The sequence below is a fragment of the Schistocerca piceifrons genome, chromosome 2 (genome assembly GCF_021461385.2).
Source record: "Schistocerca piceifrons isolate TAMUIC-IGC-003096 chromosome 2, iqSchPice1.1, whole genome shotgun sequence".
In the NCBI taxonomy this organism is placed as follows: domain Eukaryota; kingdom Metazoa; phylum Arthropoda; class Insecta; order Orthoptera; family Acrididae; genus Schistocerca; species Schistocerca piceifrons.
In genome coordinates this window covers 1,000,078,056-1,000,089,453 of record NC_060139.1, presented here as the reverse complement: position 1 = coordinate 1,000,089,453, position 11,398 = coordinate 1,000,078,056, and the positions used below count along the sequence as shown (strand labels likewise).

The 11,398-nt window shown below is 41.5% G+C and overlaps 1 protein-coding gene across 1 annotated transcript; it reads left to right on the top strand.

Moving 5' to 3' along the window:
* Nucleotides 1-6,632: 6,632 nt before the first annotated feature.
* Nucleotides 6,633-10,851, top strand: LOC124777030 (glycine-rich cell wall structural protein-like). The gene is made up of 2 exons (XM_047252286.1): nt 6,633-6,705; nt 10,099-10,851. Exons 1-2 carry the CDS (start codon nt 6,694-6,696, stop codon nt 10,765-10,767), a joined length of 681 nt encoding a protein of 226 aa, XP_047108242.1. The 5' UTR covers nt 6,633-6,693; the 3' UTR covers nt 10,768-10,851.
* The last annotated feature ends 547 nt before the right edge of the window (nt 10,852-11,398 follow it).

Genomic DNA, 11,398 nt, shown 5'->3' with positions numbered 1-11,398 from the left:
CGAACGTTAACAAACTCTTGGATGAAGCTGTAAATTAGTAAATGGGGTTTCTACGACTTTGTCTAATAACAAGTAAAAAAAAAGGATGAAAGACTCTGTGACTTTGAAAACGAAGTGTCCAACATTAGAAACCTTCGAGTCCCGTGCATGTCTTAGTGATAGAGGCTGTAGGATCCTTGTGCAAGGGTTTTACAAAGGAGGATGATGTTGTGACAGTGCGTGGAGCGTGAAACAGTACTGATACCGATCAGGGCTACAATACTGAGAGTGACTTGTTGAGTGGCTTGCCAGCAAAATCCATAAGAGAGGGGGGCACTAAGACTCATGGGAGGACCTCTTCTTTAGGTTAAGCTCAGTGTCCAGTGATACAACATTTAAAGGAATCAAGCATAAAGAGAAACTCAGAAAGGCAGTTACTAAATACAGGGTGATTCAAAAAGAATACCACAACTTTAAACATGTGTAATGAAAGCAACATAATATAACCTTCTGTTACACATCATTACAAAGAGTATTTAAAAAGTTTTTTTTCACTCAAAAACAAGCTCAGAGATGCTCAATATGGCCCCCTCCAGACACACGAGCAATATCAACCCGATACTCCAACTCGTTCCACACTCTCTGTAGCATATCAGGCGTAACAGTTTGGATAGCTGCTGTTATTTCTCGTTTCAAATCATCAATGATGGCTGGGAGAGGTTGCCGAAACACCATATCCTTAACATACCCCCATAAGAAAAAATCGCAGGGGGTAAGATCAGGGCTTCTTGGAGGCCAGTGATGAAGTGCTCTGTCACGGGCTGCCTCGGGTAGTTTGGTTTTCAGCCTAGTCAACAGCGCCTCAAGCGAACAAATGTACAACTAAATGAAACTTTATAGCTCCCTTAATTCGCCGACAGATAGTGCTTAGCTCTGCCTTTTGTCGTTGCAGAGTTTTAAATTCCTAAAGTTGTGGTATTCTTTTTGAATCACCCTGTATATTAAACTATCACAAGATTCTTATAAAAGTAGAGTGAAAAATAATGTTAGGAAGTTGTATCAGAATATCAAGGGATTAAAAAACATAGTTTATGAACTTCTTGTTTATCTGACAGAACAGCATATGGTCACTGATATGGAAGAGGTAAATGTAAGTGGATATAACCCTTCAGAACGGAGGAGTTGTTATACACACTGATGAGCCAAAATATTATGACCAATTGCTTAATAGCATGCTTGTCCGTCTTTGGAACAAAATACATCACTACTTCTGCATATCATGGATCCGACAGTTGGTTGGTAGGTTTGTGGAGGATGGGTCCCCTAGCATTTACATCAGGCGAATTTGGTCGCCGAGAGATCAACGTGAGTACTATAATTCTACTCAAACCGCTGCAATACGGTTCTAGCTCCGGGACAGCTGTCAGCGAGTCTTCAATTGATACCACAGGTCCCATGCAGGCGCAGGAGAATGTCTCCCAACAACCTGAGTCAATGGCACTGGACATTTCGAGCAGCTGTTCATCTCGGTGAAGGCCTTTGTGGAGACGACCGTCGTGAGCCGTGGTGGTTGGCGTTAAGGTGTTCGACTTGCGTCGCTGTTATCGATATTCGGCTGTCCTGCTATCTTTGACTGCTCCCCCGGCGGGTTTTCCGGGCGAACGTGTGACAAGTGAGCCTCCGGTCGGCGTTCAACGAGCCAACTTGAGTTGAAAACAAGCCCGCGTCCCTAACTGTGGTGCATGGGCCTCGCCTTGTTCGCCTCCCTTGTCTTTTGGCGCACTCCGGTTGTACGGTGCTGATCATTGGGCGCCTTGACGCGCAAAATTGTGGTGGGTTCGTCGTCTCACGCTGAACAGCTTCCCAACTCGTAATCTGCAAGCTCCAAGTTACGTATGACTCTTATTCTGTGTTTAACTAAGAAGATTGTTGAAACTTATTTTGGCATGGGTAGCTGCCTGAGATGATTCTGAACTTGGTTCCACAGTGGCTATTTTAAGGAGGCTGATGTTCCTCATTCTGTTTTTGATCATCCGTGGAGTGTGTGCTTTAAGTGGTTTTCATGCAAATTTTAATTTGTTTTAAGATATATTGTCCGCTTTGGGACTGGCTGCGGTCGTGTACGTGCCCGGCAGCCGTAGAGTTAACGGTTTAATCATTTGTCAAGGCAGCATTTGGTATGTTTATTTAATGCTGAAAGTGCCTTAAGGCAACTGGAAGTGATCACTAAGTTTCCTACTAATTTACTGAGACACGGGTAATGTTAGAGTATTGCTCCTTAAGAATTTGGGGGCGTGCTTATTATATATTCCAGTGTGGCTGTGATTTGACCTTTTTCTCATTGCAATCTATTTGTACTGTAGGCCATTTGTTAAGACTGCTCGTTCCCTGGCGTTGAGGCGGTTATGGATTCTTGTCAGGACCGCTCATTGTGGGGCCGGTCGGATTATATATAAATATATACCGCCTGCTATGTGACCCCGTGCACAAGCCGTGGGGAGTGAACGCTCGTATTGCCTGCCAGCCGTAGCGTTATTGCTTCCAAACACTGCTGTGGGCCTTAACGCTGTTGTTTAAAGTTAAGTGCAATTTGGGAATCATTATCATTATGTCCGTTAGTTGAGGCCACCTTGTTAATATTGGCGGGTCTGTAAGTCATCTTATTGTTTGAGTTATTACTAGCCCTTCTTATTTAACATTTACGTTAATCATTTGTGGGTCTTTAATGAACGTGCAACTTGTTATTATTCCTGTATGCGAGTTTTGCGATCTTGGTGGCCCTCTTTGTATTTTTAGTATATGTTTCACTGTGGACCTTTATGTCGGCAGTTCAGTTTTATTAAGCTTTAAGATCTCTTTGTTCTTTATGAAGTTGTGGTATTATGTGGCTGTATATCTTCGGTTGTAAGTGTGTAGTGTTATTAGTCTCTTGAGACATGGTTAAACAAGAACGATTGTTTGTGATTGATTATTCACCGTGCCTACTATCAATGATTTTGGTTGCGGACGCAAAAGAATATGATACTTATTCGTGTTTATGTAATTCAATCAAAGTGAAAATTTGTATATTGCATTAGTAAGAGGGAAAATGACCGAACTGAAGGTTATAATAAAGTCTGTTTTGAGTCAAATTAAAATTGTAAAACAGTCACAAGCTTGTCCATCACCAGTGAGATTGTTAAATTTGATTTGCTAAAGAATTGGTTAGTACCACGGTTCACATCGACTTAGTGTAGCAAAAATGTGATTCACACGAAGAGCCGACACATTTCTCTTCATCGACAGTCGAATCCCGATGGTTCCTTACCCACCCTAGTCGTAACTGACGATGTCATTGGGTCAACATGAGAACACGTAGCGGTGGTCTGCTGCAGAGCTTCATGTTCAACAATAGAAATGAATGGTGTGCTACGAAAAACTTCTGGGTGCATCAGCACTGTGCTCTTTCGACAGAAATGCAACGAATCACTGTATATCCTACTTTACAGAGCAGATAAGCCTCTGAACCCGACGTTCTGTGAAGGGTCGTAGACGTCCAACCATTTAGCACCTGGTGGTAGTTTCTCTTTCCACAGATGCTCACAGCAGTAACAGATGAACGTTCGACCAGCTTCGCCGTTTTCGAGATACTGGTTCACAGTCACCCTTTATCAAAGTCGCTTATCTCAATGGATTTCCCCATCTGCAACCCGTATATTCGCTAGGGTGATCCCCCCACCCGTGTCTGCTCTGCTTACGTAGTTCTGTTACCGCATCACGTGACCGCAACGCCTCCAGGCGGCATCCAACGTCGCTGTGGGCAGTGGTCATAAAGTTTTGGCTCATCAGTTATGTTAAAAGTTATCGTAGTGTGGAAAATTTAGAAACTAAAAAATTTGGTGTAGGGCAACATATAGAACTTAAACTACAAAGCGGAAATTTTATAATTGTATCTGTGTAGGTCCCCATTCGGAAATATTCAACTACTCCCGTAAAACTTGGATTCATTATCGTGCTATCTGTCAGACATAGGGAAGCGAAGTATTATTTGTGGGGATATGAGTCCTGAAAGACTCTGATACGAAGTTTGATCTTGAAATATTACTCAGCTGTTTCATTTTATAAGTTACTGATTTTTCTACTCGGATAGTACATGAGAGCAGCACACTGATAAATAATATTTTCATAGACCAATATAAACTTAATCAAAAAAATACTTATCCTGTTAAGAATGGTCTTCCTAAGCATGACGCACAGCTAGTTAAAATGTACGAGTATGACATAGCTCCATAAATTAACGCAAAATAATCCTCCAAAATTGTGCGTTGAGTGAACGATTTAGCTATTGTAAATTTTAGGGAAAGCTTGCAGCAGGTACAATGGGGTGAGGTGTACTGGGAGCATGATGCTAATTTAAAATGTAACTTATTCGTGAGTATTTTTGAAAACAGTTTCCCAAAGAAAATAGTGAAATATAATTGTAAGATGCTATGTGAAAAGCCATGGCTTGCTAAAGGGATAAAAATACCTTCAAACTGGAGAAGGTAAAGGTATCTAATAACTAGAAAGCGTAATGACCCAGAAACAGTCAAATGTTATGAAGACCACTGTAATACATTAAGGAAAGTTAATAAAAAGTCCAGAAGTATGTGTATTAAGTCTGAGATTAGCAACTCTGATAATAAAATTAAAACAGTTTGGAATATTGTCAAAATGGAAATAAGGCAACCATGAGTACAGGAAAAGGTATTACCATCAAAATGAACGAAAAGCGTATTAACAAAAAGTCATAGCTTGAAAATATTTTTAATAATAATTTTTTAATTTTGTGGAGAAACTAGTATCCAAATTTTCTTTAGAAAAGGCAATGCTGATGCAATCTGATAAAACTGAAGTTCTACTCATCTCTCTTTCTGAAGTTAGGAAAAGAATAAACGCACTGAAAATTAAACGCTCAAAAGGAATTTTCGACATCTCCAACATAGCATTAAAAGCTTGTTCCAAAAGGTAAGTAGGATTATCAGTCACATATGTGATAGCTCATTTAAACAAGGCAGTTGTCCTCACAGATTGAAATATGCTATTCTTAAACGATTGCGTAAAAACCGGAATAAGTCTGACGCCAGCAAGTGCCACTCAATCTCACTTCTGACAGCTTTATCCAAAATTCTTGAAAAAGTAATGTACTCAAAAGCAGCTTCACTTATTAGCAAAAATAAATTACTAACAAAATGCCAATTTGGTTTTCAGAAAGGCTTTTCAAAAGAAAATGCTATATATCCTTTCAATGTCCAAATATTAAATGCTCTGAATAACTGGACATCACCATTTGGGATATTCTGTGGGCTCTCAAATGGTTTCGACTGTATAAATCTTGGAATTCTTCTAGATAAGCTTAAGTGTTCTGGAATGAGTGGGACTGTGCACAAATGGCTTAATTCATATTTAACTGGAAGACTACAGAAAGTTGAAGTAAACGGTTAGCATAATGCCCAAAAATCAGCAAATTCCTCAAACTGGGAAGGTGTCAAGAATGCGGTCCCACAAGATTCATTTTTGGGTTTTTTATTGTTATTAATGAATATTAATGACTTGCAGTTCTAAATTCACGAAGATGTGAAGCTAGTTCTTTTTGCTGATAATACAAGTGTCTTTCAGAAAACTGTCATTTGGTTCTCTGCAAATGGACTCCCATTAATTTTTAATGAAACACAGTGTATACATTTCTGTACAGTAAATGACACAGCACCATTTATAAATATAGAGATTTAAGAGAAGTCTGTGGCCAAGGCAGAACATTCCAAATTTTTGGGTGTTTGCATTGATGAAAGATTGAAATGGAAGAAAAATATTGATGATCTGCTGAAATATTTGAGTTCAAATACTTACACTATTAGGATTATTGCAAATTTTGGCGATAAACATATAAATAAATTGACTTACTGTGCCTATTTTCAACCACTGTTTCCGTACAAGTATTAATCTAATCTAACGTAATCTATTAAATTACCGACTTGGTACTAAGTATTTCTCCCTTATACTCATTTTTTACCATATAAAAATAGAGAACAAAATCAAATATGTAATGTTATCTGTCTGATGGTAATTCTTACAATACCTCGTAAATAATGAATTCAAATTTGTCCACACACGAACGACAATGTGGAAACTGTTGAAGTTTAATTTAATTTTCGAAATCAGAGAAGTGCCCGTAACTGTCCTTTGCCAAATACCGCTGAAGCATCTCAGTCATGACTGTCAACGTGTGTCATTTTTATGTACATTAATATTAATCGCGCAGGAACGCAGTTCTGCTCTCAGGCATTTCGTGACACACGGAAGTGCACGTACGCACACACACCCAGTATCTTTTGCGTTGTATATATTTTTGGCCAAGCTTCAACATTTTGTCACTAAAAAAAAGTATTATGAATAAGTAGGCATCCTTAAAATCAGTGACATGCAGAGTCTAGGGAGAGACGCACAGGCCACCAGATTCGACACGAACCTCTTAATTAATCCCCATTTTCAAGAACGACTTTCAGTGCTGCATCAAGGTGGCAAAGTCTGCTCACAGACCGAATCGGTTACAGTCCTTTGCAGACCAGGGGGAACCGGACGTGGTAATTGCAAGGCAGTGGAAGAGGGGTAGCGCTGAGCAGCAGTATAAAAGATCTCCATCGCCTAGGAGCAGCATCAGTCATTGCTCACTCCCAGCAGGACACACAAGCAGCAATGAGGATCCTGGTGAGTAGTTTACCTACAGCACTATAAGCTCGTTGCTATAACTGTAACATCCTAAGAAATGATAGCACATTTGAATGCCATTATAAATCTGCTAGCTTTTGGAACGAAATGCAGCAGAGGTTCCAACTTCGTCGTACTTCTATAAACAGAATGTGATGTTGAGTTCCACAAAATTTTTCTAACCATCGCACAGCTCATCTGATATTCCTTTGTCATTTGGAAGATTACCGGGAAAGAACAGAAACAAAGTAGGCTGTACTACTCATAACAGTTGCGGAGTAAATGTGTGAATTATAAGAACTTTTTGCTTGATGTCTTCGATTCGTAAGACTGAATGATAAGTGTTGTAAGCCCCTAACTTATAAGGCCATAACAACTGTTTAAAAAATTCCTGCTCACAAGTTCTTCCTTCTTTGTCTTTTTAAGTGTTCGCTCTGCTACAGTTGTAAATTTATAACGAAGTACCGGTACACTCTATTTCATATAAAACTAGGAAAACGTGAAATTTGGCAGCAGACGACAGGCGCATAATTGTTAAATCGAAATATGACGTAAAAATATGGCTTTGAGAGAACATGCAACCTAAAAATCGTAGTCTTCATAAAATTCGTCGAATTACGTTGTCCTCTATGGGCAAATTATCAGTTTGTTTCCATACGGATGCAACAGTTACGTTACCTTTCAGATGGTCCGGATGTTATAGTAAATCTTTGCAGTATACCTAACAGGTTATTTTATTGTATTTCCTGTGAACTACTTTTCTTTTATGGTTTTACTTATCATTCATACGTATACAAATTGATTTGGAAACATATAGTGATCTGGCCCTTCTTCCTAGTTAGAGGCCCTACTTTTCAGACATACTGCACCGAGCATTTTCATGAGTCTAAGAAGCTCTCTCCTTGCTCCCAGTTAACACTTGGTCTCGTATCTGATTCCTTCCCTCCCCCACGACGCATACACATCCTCTTCCTCTGTTCTGATAATATGAGGAAAGAGGGGCTGCAGCACTGACAGTTAGTAGGAACAATAATTGTATTCAGTGACCCATTATCACTCTTTGAAATGTTGTTCATATTTATGGGTATTACGTGATGTGCTTTCCAAAAGTCTCAGACGACCACCGCCATAAATTTTAGGACGCACAGAAGCAGAACAAGTCACTTCATTACTACATCCTTTATTATCAGATTCAGTTCCATACTTTCCGTAAGTTAATTCTAACTTAAACATCTGATAGAAGGATTATGTTGCAGCCTTATACATTGAATAATGTGTGTCCCTTTACAATAAGTTAAGGTAGCACTGAATGATATAAAAACACTTTTGCCCATTGAAAAACCAAACAGTTTTTTAAAGTGGGAGTGTAGACATTCAAAGTCGTCATCATACATCAGAAAACGTCTTAGATTACTATCTTCATTACTATTGCTCAATATTTCGGTGTGTTTGCAAGGGCAATATTTCTCAGTATCCTTATTCTGAACGTGCTTTCATACTCAACAGCCACTGGAGTGAAAAATACACAAATTTCTTGATGCCACCACAGGAATCTTCATTCGTACGATGAGTGCTGCTAAGCATACGCGACAGAAGAAGGCTGTTGCAATGTCTGCAAAATGTCACGTTGTTTTACTGTACCCTGGTTGAGCGAAGTACACTACAGAGGAAAAGTATATCCAAGAAGTATAATCCTGCAAGGATATCCTAACAAAGGATATTCTTTGCAACCGAATAAACACTCCAAATGCACTTGCATGTTTATTTTACTCCCACTTCCGTTCTGTCTGTGTACTGTAACGACGGTGTGGGATCCTTACCAGATAGGACTGACGGAGTACATCGAAAAAGTTCAAAGAAAGGCAGCACGTTTTGTATTATCGCGAAATATGGGAGGGAGTGTCACAGAAACGATACAGTATTTGTGCTGGAAATCATTAAAAGAAAGGCGTTTTTCGTTGCGACGTAATCTTCTCACGAAATTGCAATCACCAACTTGCTACTACGAATACGAAACTATTTTGTTGACACCGACCTACATAGGGAGAAACGATCACCAATATAAAATAAGGGGAATCAGAGCTCGTCGGAAAGATATAGGTGTTCGTTCTTTCCGGGCGCTATACGAGATTGGAATAATAGAGACTTGAGCAGGTGGTTCGATGAACCCTCTGCCAGGCACTTAAATGTGATTTGCAGAGTATCCATGTAGATATAGGTGTAGATAGACATACAGCCACTGGAAATGGTACTGTGGGTCGAAACAGGTCGTGGAAATTGAAAAATAAAAGTGCTACTGGTGGGTTAACTCGATTGAAAAACAGTATTACAATTGTGGAATCTTCCCCACAATGATGGACAAGAAAGCGATGATGATGATGATGATGATGATGAAGTCCCATGCTCCTTGACAGAGCATGGGGGAACGATGCGGGAGACCCGCACCGATATACTAGGCAAGGTCCTAGTGGAGGTGGTTTGCCATTGCCTTCCTCAAACCGTAATCTGGATGAATGATGATGATGACGACGGCGACACAAAAACACCCAGTCATCTGCAGGCAGGTGAAAATCCCTGACCTCACCGTGAATCGAACTCGGGACCCCATGCTCGGGAAGCGAGAACGCTACCGTGAAACCACGAATTGGAGAGAAGGGAAATTTGTGGCACAACTTGACTTGAAGAAGGGATCGGTTGGTAGGGCATATTCTGAGGCATCAAGGGATCACCAATTTAGTACTGGAGGGCAGCGTGGAGGGTAAAAGTCGTAGAGGGAGACCAAGAGATGAAAAAAATATGTTATTCTCTTTACTGCATGCTGTATGTGTAAAGTTCACTGAAGAGTATGTATACAGGACGACGATTCCTGCAGTCGTGCGGAAATGTTGGAATCAATAGAACTGAAAATTAACCTACCTGACAATTTGTAGTCCGTATTCATGTACCATTTGGAACACCAAGTAGCACAGCCGAATACTTGTTGGAAAATATGTTCCTCTTTGTTACAGAGCAAAAGGTCTTTCCCATAACGTGTAGAAGAAAGTAATACCAGAAGCCGTACGTTTTTTAATAAAATACGTTAATTACGACCAGCTTTGACGCTACGTTAGTGTCATCTCCAGACCCCTACTCTGATATCCAACCTTCAGCGCATTAGGGCATGAGACCAATAAATATACATGGCACCTATCGTAATGTTCCGAGGGTTTGCAGTTTACATAGGGGCCTGAATATGAAACTAAGGTGGTGTCAAAACTGGTCGCATAACTAATGTGTTTTATAAAAAGTACTTCTGTTGGTATTCCTTATTTCTAGAAGCTTATGACTGGCCGCAGTACCACGTCCACTTCAATGATGGATCATCTCAAACTTCATGAACGTGTCTGTCAACAGGTGTGCGTGTACCTGTGCGGTCTGGCCCTGGCAGCCCTGGCTGAGGAGAAGCAGGTGAAGGAGAAGCGAGGACTCACTGGCTCTCTGGGAGGCTACGGAGGTGGACTAAGTGGCGGCTATGGTGGTAGCTATGGTGGCATCTACGGAGGCGGTTATGGAGGCGGCTATGGAGGTGGTTACGGAGGCGGATTAGGAGGCGGTCTGGGAGGCGGCATCTCAGGTGGTTTTGGTGGTGCCATCGGAGGTGGAGCCCCTCAGGTGACTGTCAACCGAGTCCCCGTTCCTGTCCCAGTGCCTGTGGAGAATACCATCCCAGTTCCAGTGAGGGTCCCAGTCACAGTGCCCGTGGAGCGGCCTGTTCCTGTCCACGTACCGCAGCCGTACCCTGTCCCTGTAGACAACCCTGTGCCCGTCCCCATCAAGGTCCCCACCCCAGTGTCCGTCCCAGTACCTCAGCCCTACGTCGTTAAGCGTCCAGTGCCCTACGTCGTCAGCGCCGGCCATGGAGGTCTCGGCGGAGGTCTCGGCGGAGGCCTCGGAGGAGGCCTGGGCGGTGGTCTCGGAGGAGGCCTCGGAGGCAAATTCGGCGGAGGCTACGGCGGCGGCTTCGGCGGAGGCTACGGCGGTGGCTTTGGAGGACTCGGGGGCTACGGAAAATATGGCCACTAAAACCTAAGGCTGAACCCAACACCTTGACCTGTACACGCTACCAGGACGTGTCCTGCAAATGGAAATAAACTCATTCAAATAATATTTATGTCTCTGTCTTTTATTGACTATATTAGTCCCAAATTTGTCATGTTGACTGTAAAACGGTTGTTGCTAATGTAACACTTTCTATAAAAGTTTTTCATTGCACACCATACAGTCAAATGGCTCTAAGCACTATGGGACTTAACATCTGAGGTCATCAGTCCCCTAGACTTAGAACTACTTAAACCTAATTAACCTAAGAACACCACACATATCCATGCCCAGGGCAGGATTCGAACCTGCGACCGTAGCAGCAGCGCGGTTCCGGACTGAAGCACCTAGAACCGCTCGGCCACAGCGGCCTGCACACCATACAGTCATTATCACGTATAATTTATTTTTATTTTCTCCTTTTGGTGTTGTAGGCTAATAATACTGCAAGGGAACGCCCCTGCTATCCTTAAGGTTGCTTGAAGATGCTACTGCAAGGTGCTGCAACCTGATGTACACCTGATTGTGACTATGTGGTGTAGAGTTAATGATATACACAAAAGTAGCACTTGCTAACCACTCAAGTTTTCTTAAGTTATTGGCTACCTAATTCAGA